At 35.3% G+C, this 13,891-nt stretch overlaps 1 protein-coding gene across 5 annotated transcripts in view; it reads right to left on the minus strand.

Annotated features, from left to right (window-relative positions):
- Positions 1–1,956: 1,956 nt before the first annotated feature.
- Positions 1,957–13,891, minus strand: part of HSPH1 (heat shock protein family H (Hsp110) member 1) — a 28,064-nt gene continuing 16,129 nt past the window's right edge. For 3 of the 5 annotated variants that reach the window (XM_034936530.3, XM_034936531.3, XM_034936534.3), the window contains 10 exons: positions 13,696–13,802; positions 13,281–13,414; positions 10,881–11,086; positions 9,104–9,235; positions 6,448–6,585; positions 5,517–5,642; positions 4,333–4,440; positions 4,114–4,233; positions 3,740–3,901; positions 1,957–2,856 (listed from right to left, as the gene is read on the minus strand). In XM_034936530.3, coding sequence (XP_034792421.3) covers positions 2,650–2,856; positions 3,740–3,901; positions 4,114–4,233; positions 4,333–4,440; positions 5,517–5,642; positions 6,448–6,585; positions 9,104–9,235; positions 10,881–11,086; positions 13,281–13,414; positions 13,696–13,802 — 1,440 coding nt within the window. In that variant the 3' untranslated portion in view covers positions 1,957–2,649. The remainder of the gene's footprint in view (positions 2,857–3,739; positions 3,902–4,113; positions 4,234–4,332; positions 4,441–5,516; positions 5,643–6,447; positions 6,586–9,103; positions 9,236–10,880; positions 11,087–13,280; positions 13,415–13,695; positions 13,803–13,891) is intronic. The other 2 variants (XM_034936532.3, XM_034936533.3) reach the window with 1 other exon arrangement.

Below are 13,891 nucleotides of genomic sequence, written 5' to 3' on the forward strand. Positions count from 1 at the left end.
ATTACTCCACAACAATCAAAACACCACAGGCAAAATAGAAGTCTGGATATAAATTGACAAGTGGTAATGTAGAAAAAAAGTATCTTGAATGCTGCTTACAAACCCAAGTCATTAATCACAGTAGCTAAAGATTTTAGCCCTTCAGAAACTAACTTCCAATAGGCTATTTTGTAGGGGCAGGTTACACTAGTCAAATTAATTGCACTATTTCTTTTGAGAAATAATCAAGCAAACATTGGGATTTTACCCAAGAAAAGTAAGTTAATCATTGCTCAGACATAATATTCATGACAAAGTAGACTCAAAATTCAACTGTTATTAAAAATGGACGTTGTTTAGAAATATTGTCACAAAATGACAATTTAAAATGAATTGTAAAATTTAATCTTTAAACAGCATTTATTCAAACTGGTGCATATCTTTGAGATCGATGATTACTAGGTATATATCACAACTGTTTGAGCCAATGATATTAATGTTATTATAAAGTAATCAACATGACAATACTTTTGCCCGCATCCAAAAACGCAGTACACTGATTTAGGCCAGACTGACTGATGCTCCCTCCCGTCATCAGGTTCTATTTTAGGACAGGAGGAAAAACATGTTTTCCCACAGTTTTTAAAAATCTTTTTTAATGGATGTCCTAATTGTACACAGAACACAAACCTATCTTCACTTCTCAATGTGTAAATGTGTATCTACTAAGTATACATTAATGTGCATTAAAGACATTCAGAAAACATAAAAACCAAAGAAACATATTAACTGCATAAAAATTTAAAGTTGCTAAATGGTAAAGCAGCTAGAAATTATAAAGTAGGGAAATGTTGAATAGCTGACATAAAGATTCTTAGTAAGAACATTTTACATTCCAATATTACAAATGAGTACAATATGCAATGCATGAAAAATAAGCCGATTCTGAGATGTTGAAGCACCTATCAGACGTACAAATGACGAGCTACCTGGTCTAGATGGAATGAAGTGTTAGTTTTAAAATTTGAGTTAATTTAATAACTTACATCTTCACCCAGGAAGCATCAGAGCTGAGGAAATAAACCTCAGCAGTCAAGTGTTACTAAACCTCATAGTTTGAAGATATTACTCCATGTGATGTGTGGAGCACAGAGTAGCTAAATAGTACTTATAATTAATTGGCTATAGTTCTAAGATTAATCCCTTGTGGAAGAGGGAACGTTGGCCCTCATCAAGATCATAAATGGCTGGGCATGGTGGCTCACGCCATGTAATCCCAGCACTTTGGGAGGCTGAGGCAGACAGATTGCTTGAGCCCAGGAGTTCAAGACTAACTTGGGCAACATAGCGAAACCCCAGCTCTACCAAAAAAAAAAAGAATAAACTGTTGCACCCTAGTGAGGAGCTGGTTGTCACCTATCCTAAGTGCATGTGTCTTCTCCCCTACCTCCAACACTACTTCAATTTTGTGCTTACAAAACGACCAGATAGATTCATTGCAGCATTATTTAGAACAGCAAAAATGAGAAACACCTAAATCTACCAATAGCAAGATTGGTATTTTTAAGTATGTCTTTATAATGAACTCACTACATTTATGCAGTTACAACACTTGACTGTATTTACTAATTTCCCTGGCACAGAGTTTTTAAAAACAGCCTACAGCACTATAACATAGACACTCACACAAATATACCCCCATCATTAGGGGTAAAAGGCTCCAAGGATGTATAACGAAGTGTTAACCATGTTTTCTTCTGGGTGGCAAGATTTTAAGTTTTATTCACTTTATAGTATTTTTAAAATGCTTTAATGTAATAAACATATGCTATTTTTCTGTCAGGAGAAAAACATTTTCACTTAGAAAAGAGAGAACATAAGCAGTAAAAAAGAAAAACTGGACACTAACTTCATTTCTGCTAGAACAATTCATATTCTCCCTCATCTCATTTTTTAAATTAGTGACAAAATCAACAGTTTAGAAATGACACCATAAGATGAACTTTATTTTAAAGCTCATAAAAGTGTTCACAATCAGTTACAACAGGATCGACATTTCTTCCATTCCACACTTTCACATGACAATATACTGTATAGTGAGAGAGAAAGTTTAAAGTTTTTGTTCTGCATGCTGCTAACACATTTGACTAGCTTTTGTTTTACTCATTGAATTTTTACTATCAAAGCAAAAAGTCATTTTCTCTTGGACAGAAATGGTTTTAGAAAGCCCTTATGAAGTCAGACTTAGTCTTGTTTATAAACATCCACCACCCACACACATGCTGAATGGAGAGCAAAATGCAAGAAAACTACCTTGGCAGGAACAAATGCTTAAAGATTTTAATCACAGCCCTCTTGAACAAGCAGTACATTTTTTTTTCTCCAAAAGACAAAAGTCAGTTTCATCCTCAGTGATGCAAATGGTGAGACTGCACAGAAAGCTTAGTATGAATTCACAATTCCACAGGAATCTGAAAGTTACCAAGGCAATTTCCCTTTTAGGATCATAAAGACTACAGACTTAAGCTTTTTTTCTTTTTCCATATAATACACAAAATTTCTAAACATCCTTAAAAAAGAAAATATAAATAGTTTCAGTATGTTATGTAGAGTCACATACTATGGCAAAAATATTTTATTAATTGAAGGAATAGGCCAATTTAAGGTTGTCTAGTCCAAGTCCATATTAACAGAATTTTTCTCATTAGGGTAACATTCACCATTCTGATGTGGAGGTTCAGCACCAAAATTGTTTTTGTCTTCTAAATCTTCTTCCTTTTTATCAATATTTGGGCCATTTGGAGTTCTTTCCAGTTTGGGTGATTCAATTTTTGGTTTCGGTTGTGTTACAACGGGTTCACATGTGTTGTTCAATTCCTAAAGAAAACAAAAACTAGTTATCAGATTAACTCAGATCCATCCAGTTCATTTTCAACTGCTTCTCCACATACCCAACCCACTATTTTTCTACCAACTCCAATTACACATAAAATAATTACATTTTCTCATTACACTTGCCCCAAACCACAGTTTACATTCTGACCAAAAGAGAGTATTAATATTCTTCCATGATGTGTTAGGACTATGTACTTACATATATTCCTTCAATCCTCACAACAGTGTTAAAAGACAGAAATTATAATCTCCACTTCATGGAAGACAATGGTTCAAAGAGGTTAAGAAACTTCAAGATCAGGAAAACTAGTGAGGAAAGAGCTAGAATTCAAGTTTACAGCTTGAAACTGACAGTGCTTAAAAGGGTCACTTTTCCTTCACCTTCACTGTGTTTTGAACATTACTCCAGAAGAACACTTTTCCCAGTTTCCTTCCAGCCTCACATACAACAAGACCTAGAATTTCCTAACCCCTTTTTCCTTACTTTGTTTCCCTATAGCACTTAACATCTCTGATAGATGACACAGGCTTGTTTACTGTTGGTCTCCCTCCCATTACAAGATGAGTTCCATAAGGGCAGAGACTACACTTTGCACACTTGTTTAATCCTGAGAACAAGGACTGGTACACGACAGGTGCTCAACAAATACACTTGTTGAAATGAATGAATAAATGGAGAAGTGGAAATTCAACAAACTTATGAGGTCTTCTGTATTTTGTGACAGAATAATAGACTAAGAAAAGCTGGTTTCAGTTAGGATGAGGTAAAAGATTTACAGGAAAAATGGCTATGTTGAAGGTTCAAATGATTGCAACTTGAGTCCGTAAGTGAACCCAGCAATAAACACGAGACAGTAACACTGACCTTGATTTTTGTTTTAATTTCCTGAGCACGTACAACTGGATCCTGATCAAGACTCTTTTTAGCCTGAGCATTCATGACATTATTCATCCATTCCATCACTTCATTAACAGACTTCTCCACTTTTTTCATTTCAGACTCATCAATATGGTTGTATTTCTCATCCTGAACAAAAATAACACGGTCATTCTGTAGAATTTATTGAACAATAGTATCTCATTTGACTCAACTTTCCAGGAAGCTCAAGTTCAAATCTACCTCTAACCTCAAATACCAAAATTTCAAAGTTAAGACTATTCATGATGATTCCCAGCTTAAGTGTTAGCTTATTAAAATCTAGGTTAACTTCCTCCCTATGTACAAAAAGACTGACTCACCTTATTTCTGAAGTCAGCTGCTATCTTGGCATAGTGCTGCAGCCTCTGTCCTAGTTCTTCAAACATTTTTGGCCGTTCTTCAGCTTCCTGAAACCGAACTTTAACTGGAGTGCCAATTTTCTAAAATAAAATGTAATAAATTAATAGTTATCATAATTTTATTTTAAAGTCTATAGTTTAAAACACAAGTACCACCTTTTGGGGGAGAAAACGACCTACCATTAATTCTTCCAACTTGTCAACATATGCTTGTTTAGCTTGGTCCTCTCCTTCTTCATACAGCCAGTCTTCAGTTTCTGTGAGGAGTCTCAAAAAATTTTGATGATCCTTAACACAAAATATGACAATATTAGTGGCACTCGTACTTCAGAATTTTTCACAACAAAACAAAGAGGTATTCTCACACTAGGTAGCTAATCTTATCTAGGAAGGCACTCTGATTTGGCTTCTCTGCCTTGTTACACAGAGACCTTGAAAATGGCTCTCATTGACTTAAAATATTTTATCTTAGAAGCCCAATCTGTACAATGAAATGTGGTTTCTAGAAGAGTATCTTCCTGCTCTCCAAAAAATAAAACCAGGTCTTAGTAACTTTTTGTTGACTTACACAGCTATCAAATGCTGAAGGGGAAGCTATACAAATTGACAATCACTGAACGCATGAAAAAATCATTCCTAACCGGTTCATGTATGGTATGACTTCTACTCTAGCCCTGGGAGGTCCTACCTGGTTCGGTCATCTCAACTTTAGAGATCCCACCATAAGAAACTCAGAGAATGTCAGGACAGAGCTAAGAACTGAATTACATTACAAGGTAGCCCAGAGACCTTAGAACTATTAATAAAACAGACTCCAAATTTCACTTTAAATGACCCGTAACTAAATCCTAGATTTTTATCTAGTCAGTTTCTTTTTTTCCAAGTCCTATCTTTCACAGTTGTGCTTCTGGGATTTACTCACAGCCATACTAACTGGGAGTCAAGAAAAGGGATAAGGGGAATAATGGGGCTTAGTAAGCTCTGGAATGACTGGATGAACACATCTTATGAGATGAAACAATGACAGGAAAGCTACCAAGGCAGCAGTGTCACCGCATTTGACGTTTTTAAAAGCGAAGATTTTTCTCGTATTTATCCTAGACCCTATGACAGTAATGCCATAGACTCTACATAAATATTTGATAGGTTCTCTCTTCTAGATGGTAAAAATGAAGAGTTTTGGGGGTAGGCTAGTACAAAATAAAACTGCTCATCACCAACAAGCCTCTTTCTCCATAACTTTGTTTTCTGTTTCTAAAAAGTTTAAGTTACATAATTGAGTAAAAGCTTAAGCCCCAACTGTCAATTCTGATATTAAACACTTCATGAGACTATCTGAACAAAAACAGAGCTCTAAGACATACCTGCTCACATATAAATTTTTCATATGGTCCACACAGCTTGTCTCTGAACTCATACACATATTCCTCAACTGCATTTTTAGCATCATTCCTTTCTTTTTCCAATTTATCTTGCATTATCATCTTACCCTGTCAGGAAACAGGAAAGGTTAATTCCAGTCTTCTAGTTAAGCTAAATTCTAAATATGTAGACTCTGGGGTTTAAAAAAAATGATACAAAACAAATTTTAGTGTTAACACAGTTCCAATTTATACCTTGTCAAACTCTTCCTACAAACCAAACAGACATTTCCATTTTCTAAATACTCAGGCTGAAGTTTGATTTTTTTAACATTGTAACCGATTACACAGACTTCATATTTAATGCTAAAAAAAAAAAAAAAATCAAGCTACTGCTTAAATGTAATTTTGTTTTCTTGTATACAAATGGTTATCCATATTCAGATTAATACTGGCCAATGTATAACAGTCACACCACTCTGCCACATTTTTAAATCAAAGATAAATAAATGGACTACAGTTTATTGTTAAATAAACTCCTAAATACAATGTTCCCACCTCAGTATGGAAAAACCAAATCTCAATTATTTCACATATTATTCTAGAATTTCAGACTACTAAAAAAACACAATGTATTCTAATAGAAATATTTAGTGTGCCGTGAAATTCCAACTGTACTGTGCTCTGTTATGATTTACTGCCATCCAATTTTTTCACAAGAACTCAGCCAATCATGTTATATCAAGCAGAAAGATTTTTTTGTTAAAAAAAATTAAACTGCAAAATTCGTTAGTTTTGTCTTCATCCTATCCCTAAAACTATACAAAACTTGGGATGAGAAAGAATTATGGCCATTTATCTACTAGAAATATAGATATCAGGGCCAAGAAACTAAACATATTTCAAAATAAAAATATTTAATTGAAGTACTTACCTCTGTCTCAATATACATGTTAAGAAGGTCTTTCCCTAACTGCCAGACCAAGTTGGCTTCAATAGGCAGCTCAACATTCACCACCTTTATTTTGGGCTTTTTAGCTTCTGGAGGCTGGTCAACTTTTTTTTCATTTGCCTTGGGAAGAGGAATAAAAAAAGGAAAAAATTTTAAACAACCCACTTGGAAAAACACACAAAAAAAATGTCCTCATACTTACTGATGACTTGGGCAAAAATAAAATCTCTAAAAATCATAAAGTTGGAAGAGTCTACAGGATCACCTAATTCCCACTATTTTAAATCAGGGCTGCTATTAAATATGCCATACCTTCCTTCAGGAATTCACTGGGATATTTTTCTCTTCTATATTGAACAATCTCTCCTGCTAAAGCTTTTCTTCGCAAGTCTTTACTTTCTAAGCCCTTTAAATATTCTTGTAAATCCCATGAGTCAAAAAGTGAAAATTACTAAATTATCTTTATAGACTCCAGAACCTGTCACCTAAGGATAAGCTTCGACCAGTACAAAACACGTTAGGATCATCTTAATTCCTGTAATATTAAAGGCCCTATATGCCAGTATGCCTGCTTTAATTACAACTAGCACTATGCTGATGAGTGCCTTTTAAAATTTCCTCATTGAACTTGGAGTATATATATATATACTCCATACACATACACACACACACACACACACACACACACACACAATTATTACTATCCACCTTTGAATTGTATCATTTCTCATAAGCAACTTTGCAAGGTAAAAAGAGATGAGTCTTAAAGTAGCAAATGGACTGATGTGACACATGCCAATCATTTATGTAGGTTTTTCAAAATATGTAAATACAGGGCTAAAGAAGTAAGTATCTCCTGTGGCCTTCAATTTTCCAAGCCTTTGCTATGCATTTCCATTTCTGCAGGTTCCTACTAATACAAATGACAAAGAACACAACTGAGCAGACTCAGTTGTATGACAGATCAGATGACAACCACAGTGTGTAACATGTATCCTGTAGGTAGGATGGTAAAACGGGAAGAGACTGGCCCATGAGGCACAATAATCATAGCCACAGATAATTTTGAGGAGTTACAATGGATTAAAAATCTTAGGCACTTTATCGAAGAAACTGGGTCTAGAAAGTTCAATGACTTGCCTAAAATTAAAGAGATGGAATTAGATCCCACGTTCCAGAGACTGATCTCAGTGTTCCTTAGAAATCACCTATCAAGTGCCATAAGCTGTATCACTACGGATGAGCTAGGCAGTCAGCCTACAGTCCTCCCCACATCATTTTCCTGCTAGTGCACACAATCCTTCAATACATTATGCATGCTCTGAGGGCATGAGCCACAGGAAAGAAAAATGAATCCAATCAAACATACACCTAGGAAGACACTGGAGAGCAACAGATGTTGGGAAACAAATGGGTAACAGCACATGTATGGAAGTTAAATGAAGACAAGACAACCTGATAGTACCCAATTAAACCAACTACTGACAAAACCAGCATCACAAAATGGCATTTCAACATGGAATGGATGAGGAACTCTCTCCAAAGGGGTGAGTAATCATGCTCCAAAAGGTTTGAGACTAGTGGTCCTACCTACAACTAAGGAGCATGAATGAGATCCTACCCAATGTCATGTTCTAGACAGGTACTAAGACTATCAGCAAGAGTTGATGTGTATGCTCATCCCAAGTCAAGGAGTGTGCTGTTGAAACTAAGCATCTATTTTTCCAAATAACCACCATCATCACACAACTGAACAGTAGAAAACAGAGAGCAGCTTTCAGAAATCAGAGTCAGGACCCACAGCTCACATTGGGAGGCCCCAGGATCAATGAGGGGACAGAAGAATTAAAAACTGGAAAACCTATCCTGACCCAATGAAAGATTGTGTAATTTGCCTGAGGATAAAAAACTCTACCCTCAGAATGTAAGAGAAACCAAACAACCAAGAGCAGGCTAATTATTTACATGTAACTTGTATAGAAAATAAAGTTCTACAAAACATACGGTGATTTATAGTTAACAACAGAAATTTTTCAATATCCATCTGACCATGAATCTTAAAGGTTTGATTACAAACTGTCATTTCCCAAGGCACACAACATCACTATATTTAAGTTAGCTTCCGATACCTACTGTGGAAGCAGGACAAAAAAATAATTACCTTGAAGTGCAATCTGGTTATTACCAGATCACCATAATTAATTTACTTAAATTTGACCGATGGCTTGAAAGGAGAAAGTTTACTAGACTCCTATAGCCCATATATTTATCATCTGATTAGTTCAAGTGAAAACTAATCATGTAGCCCTGGAAAATATCAAGTTCTGCCTTTGGTATTAGAAGATACCTCTGCTCTTTGAAAGACAACGAACAGTATACATTAGTCTCTTGTTACTTCGAGTGGCAGTTAATCAAGAGAAGCTTTTAAAAGTTTAAAGCAGGACATTCAATTCCCTTAATTGAGCTTGAATATCTCTAACTGGTTTTAGTTGAAAAATACATAGAAAATCAACAGAAAAAAAATCCTACACAGAATGAAATCATTTGGTGCTTGCTCTTGAAACTGCAATTTAATGATATCATTAATGATTACACGTTGCAACATTGTCTAATGGAATGAACTAGAAGAGTCACTCACTTTGTCAGCATCTGGGATTTTGTTTTCTTCTGAGGTAAGTTCAGGTGAAGGGGGAGACTGTGAGGTTTGTTGAGCATCAGTTTGTACCTGGGGCTGTGTTCCAGCTTCACTGTTGTCTTGCTGGACATTTTTCTGAAATGAAAGCCCAGGCACAAAGGATGTAGAAAGCAGGTGTACTTGTATAAATTTTTAAAGTTAAAGGGCACCAAAGAAAGTACACTCAATTTCTGAAATCTTAACAGGTGGGGAGAAAAGGTACTGGATAAAAACAAAATGAACACAAAGTACTTGAAAACTTCTGTAGAAATTCTAAACCTGTAAAAAAATTCTTTGAATGACAGTAGTTAATATCGTTAAATAACACACGTAAGCATTTAATTGATGTGATGACAATCAAGAATCAAGAACTCTCCTTTAGGAAGCTCATCTAAGTTAGTACAGATATTAATTCTCTAAGGCACTGGAAATAGATTACTCCAGGCCTCTTTCCTAGAAACAAGCTTCCAAAACCTATTTTACCAGCAGCCATCATGGATCTCAACATATCTCCATTTCAATTTACTAAACAGTTACATAAAATGGCCAATTATCAGTTATTTCGGGATTCATCACTTCAGCTTATAGATAGCCAAGACTCACTCTGTCCCCACTTTCTGTGATCCAGCTATTTATACCTTAAAAGATCTCAGAGTAAAGAATAAATGCTACATATTAACAATCCTAATTAAAAATTTGGTAAAGAAAAAGAAGAATGAACCCTAGAGTTTCCTAATTTTCTTTTTTAGTAGCCCTCAATCCCTAATATATTAGTGCTTGCTTGATCTTTACCCATCTTTGGAAGAGGGCTGAAATACTCTAGGTTAACTACTTTCTGTCCACACTGAACTCTCTCATATTTTTCTTCTAAGGTCAAGATTCTAAGATAGACACTGAAGTATTTAGAAACAAGGCATTCCTGATATCCAAAAGGTACTAAAGAGATTGAGAAAGTATATGGCACTCATCATTTAACCCATCACTGTACATTAGAATTTTTCTAGATGAGAATAAAACTAAGGTTCAGAATGTTTATGTTGCTTAGACGTTCTAGAAAGGTAACAGTGATCACTAGATAACGCACTTTCTCACATCTTAACTAAAACACCACACTCACTGCCTCCCTCTTAAGCTATTTCTAGTTATTCCCTAGAAATAAACTGTAGTTATTGTAATACTTTAGCTTCCTAAAATTCTTCTGTTGACCACACAGAACTAGCACTCATGCTAATGATGAATAACAACTCTTACTATACGCTACACAGACACTTCTCTTCCTTCCTCCCACCATACAGAAAACCATGTAAAAATAAAAACAAGTTCTAAAATATCAAAGCCAATTTTGCCATACAATTTAAAAAACTTTAATATTTGGTAGCTATTTCAAACAGTTTTTGTAGCAGTCTGTTTTTTAAGTTTCTTAAACGTCAGTCAACATTCGACTTCTCAATGTGTGGTCTATGTCTTCAAAAAACCAAAAAACTCCCAACTCAATGAAACATCATCTACTCTGTCATATACTAGTTACTTCAAATTAAGTTACACAGAATTTAGTCACAATTCACCAAATTTCAAGCTGTGTATTACCACTAACCGGCAAGCGCTATTATCATTACCTAAAATTCTGATCAAAATTATTTATGAAGGAAAACATTCATTTTAACCCTTCCCTACCCAATTCTCCTATAGCTTAGAACTAAGTCAACTCTATTCAAACACAAAGGTTTATCCACAAACTTACATCAGTGTCTGGGTTTTCTGGTGGTCTCTGATTCACACACTCCATGTCAGCTTCAGAAGACATTTCATTCTCCTCAGTTGGAACTTTCTCCACCATAGATGCCGTAGAGATGGTGAAAATGCCATGGGTGTTGACTCGCACTTTGACTTTTACTCTAGATTTTTCTCCATCTTTCTGTGCAGAAACATTCTGAACTACAAAGCGGCCTAGAACAACAACAACAACAAAAATCACAACATCACAATTTATTTAGAATTAAGTCTAAATCTCTGTAGAGGAGGCCAGGTGGGTGGTTCATGTCTGTAATCCCAGCACTTTGGGAGGCCGTGGTGGGTCACTTGAGCCCAAGAATTTGAGACCAGCCTGGGCAAGATAGTGAGATCTGTCTCTACAAAAAAAATACAAATTAAAAAAATGAATAATAAATTAGCCGAGCACAGTGGCATGTGCCTGTAGTCCCAGCTACTCAGGAGTCTGAGGCGGGAGGACTCCTTGAGCCCAAGAGTTCAAGGTGGCATTGAGCTATGATCACATCACTGCACTTCAGCCTGGTGACAAAGTGAGACCGTGTCTCTTAATAAATCAATAAAAATCTATCTGTGTAAAGGAGACAGATAAGAAAAATACAAAGGCTAAAAAAATAACACTTGAGAACTGCTATTGTAAAATCTTCTACCTAGTCTTTACCAAATTGAAGTCCTCTAATATATACTATAACTATGACCTCTTAAAATATATACACTTGAAATTAATCTTAGCATGCCATAAAAACTTTCAAAGGTAAGGGCACTCTTATAACTATTTTATTTAACACTAGGCAAACACTGAGTCTAAGATACTGATAACAAGCAGTCCTTGTCTCCTCCTACCCTACTTCTCCAGATGGGTGAGCACAAACTGGACATGAAAATTTGTTTGCAAGCATAAGGAAGATGATAGCAAGCACATGCTGAATTTTAATCCTATAACCTTTTAAAGAGTACCATTCTCTTGGTTAAATAATCAAAACATTTAGCTGTTTTAAATAAGGGAGGTGAGCCAAAATCTGTATGAAAGCCTGAAATTATTATGTACAATACAGTGGGGTTCCAGAACATTACTAATGGTTAAAAGTGCAGACTTTAATCCAGACTGTCTGGGCTTGAATCCTGGCTGTGTGGCCTGTTACAAAAGTTACCTTTCTATACCTCTGAGGATTAAGTACAGTGAGCACTTACTACAGAACCAAGTGCTAGGTGTAAGTTATAGCCACAAGTAAGTACTGTTACTCCAGAGACCACTGAGTCAAAAATAAGTATTTTGAACCTATTATGTGCAAGGCTCTAAATGGAATTTAACTGCCTAGTATTTAAAGTGCTGTCTATATAAACACACAGAACTATAGATTTAATTACAATGTCACTGAAAGATGAAGGAATACACCTTGATTAATTGTCAAATCAGTAGTTCAGGAAATATTTGCCAAAAGATCCATCTATCTAAAGAAACAGCATTTACTCTGGAAAATGGGATGTAAGATGGCTCAAGTATGTACGACGTTTTCAGTTTCAATCAAACATGAAAAATTAGATGCCATGCCAAAGAGCTGGGATTTTATCTTCCACACAGTAACGAGTTAATGCACAGATTCCAATTTATCAAAATCTTACAAGTCTACATGCAATGATTTCTTCTCCTAAAAATAAATTCATGAAAACTGTTTTAAAAACAATACACCACAATTCTGGGTCAGAACATTTTAGCCTTTAAAGTAGTAAGAAAGAAAACACAACTGATCAGGTTGGACTCCTTCAAACAATTTATTTATGAAAAGGTGTGAGGCAAGGGTACGCCCTGAAAAGACCTAGCAATATTGGCAAATTTCACCTATGGTCTGGGAAAGAGAGTTACTATGGGTAAAAGTAGATGGATGGTGTCAAGTGTCCCCCCAAAATATGTATCAAAAAAAACTTATCTTTAGAAAAGATAACACAAAGGTACACTTGAGAAGTAGATTCACAATGGTCGCTGACTCAGGTTTTAAATTAGAAGTAACAGACTGCAAATTACACTTAACCTAGAGAAAAAGTTAGTATTAAAAGCACGGATAATCCTTTATATACAGACTGTATCAGAACAGCGAAAATATTAAAGTGTTCATATATATATACACACACACATACTTTTAAGTAACAGCAGAACTCCAAGTAACAGAACTACCAAGTCATTCTATCTCTAGACCAGCTGACTCCTCAATAAAGATATTTCTCCATCATCATTATTCTAAACAGAAAATGTCTTCACACAGAATTATGTTCCCCTCAACATTACTAAGAATAAGACAACTTTTAAAGTTTGTACAATGAGTGAGAAGCTAAGTCTTTAACTAAAAGAGTAAAATATACACAATGAACTCCTTACCTATTTTTGCTTCTGGATATGGAACTCCTTGGGGATCAGAATAGAAAGCTTCTAGCTCAAAAGGCCCCCTTCTCAGAAAGGTGAGAACTTTGGAGAAAGGAGCAGCATGGTTTCGACTAAAGACTTCATGAACACTAGAGAGAAAAGAAAAAGGCATTCAGCAGATGAAGAACTTAAAATATGCTTACTGTGCTACACAAACAGAAAAGAGACTTTCTAAAATCTTTATCAATTCTATCTCATCATTTACAATACCAAAATGAGAGAAATATTTTGGTAGATTTGGCTGTTGAAAGATTCCAGGTAAATTAATGACTACTAGAGAAGTCATTTGTTAATGACTCTACTAGAGAAGTCATTTGTTAATTTTTCTTCTTTACATTACAGTATCTGAATGTTATTTTCTGCTACATACCCTTCAGTATCTTCTGAATCATGGTTCCAGATCAGAGATATTGGAAAAGGAACTGCATCTGTGACGGAAAATTCTCTAACTTTAAATGCCGGGGAAAGTATTGCACACTTAAAAAAAAAAAAAAAAAAAAAAATCATGAGCACATGAACACTTCCCAGTCATCTTTTAATATAAAACTCAATTCCAATGGATGGAC

This window comes from Pan paniscus, chromosome 14, assembly GCF_029289425.2.
Source record: "Pan paniscus chromosome 14, NHGRI_mPanPan1-v2.0_pri, whole genome shotgun sequence".
Classification (NCBI taxonomy): Eukaryota; Metazoa; Chordata; class Mammalia; order Primates; family Hominidae; genus Pan; species Pan paniscus.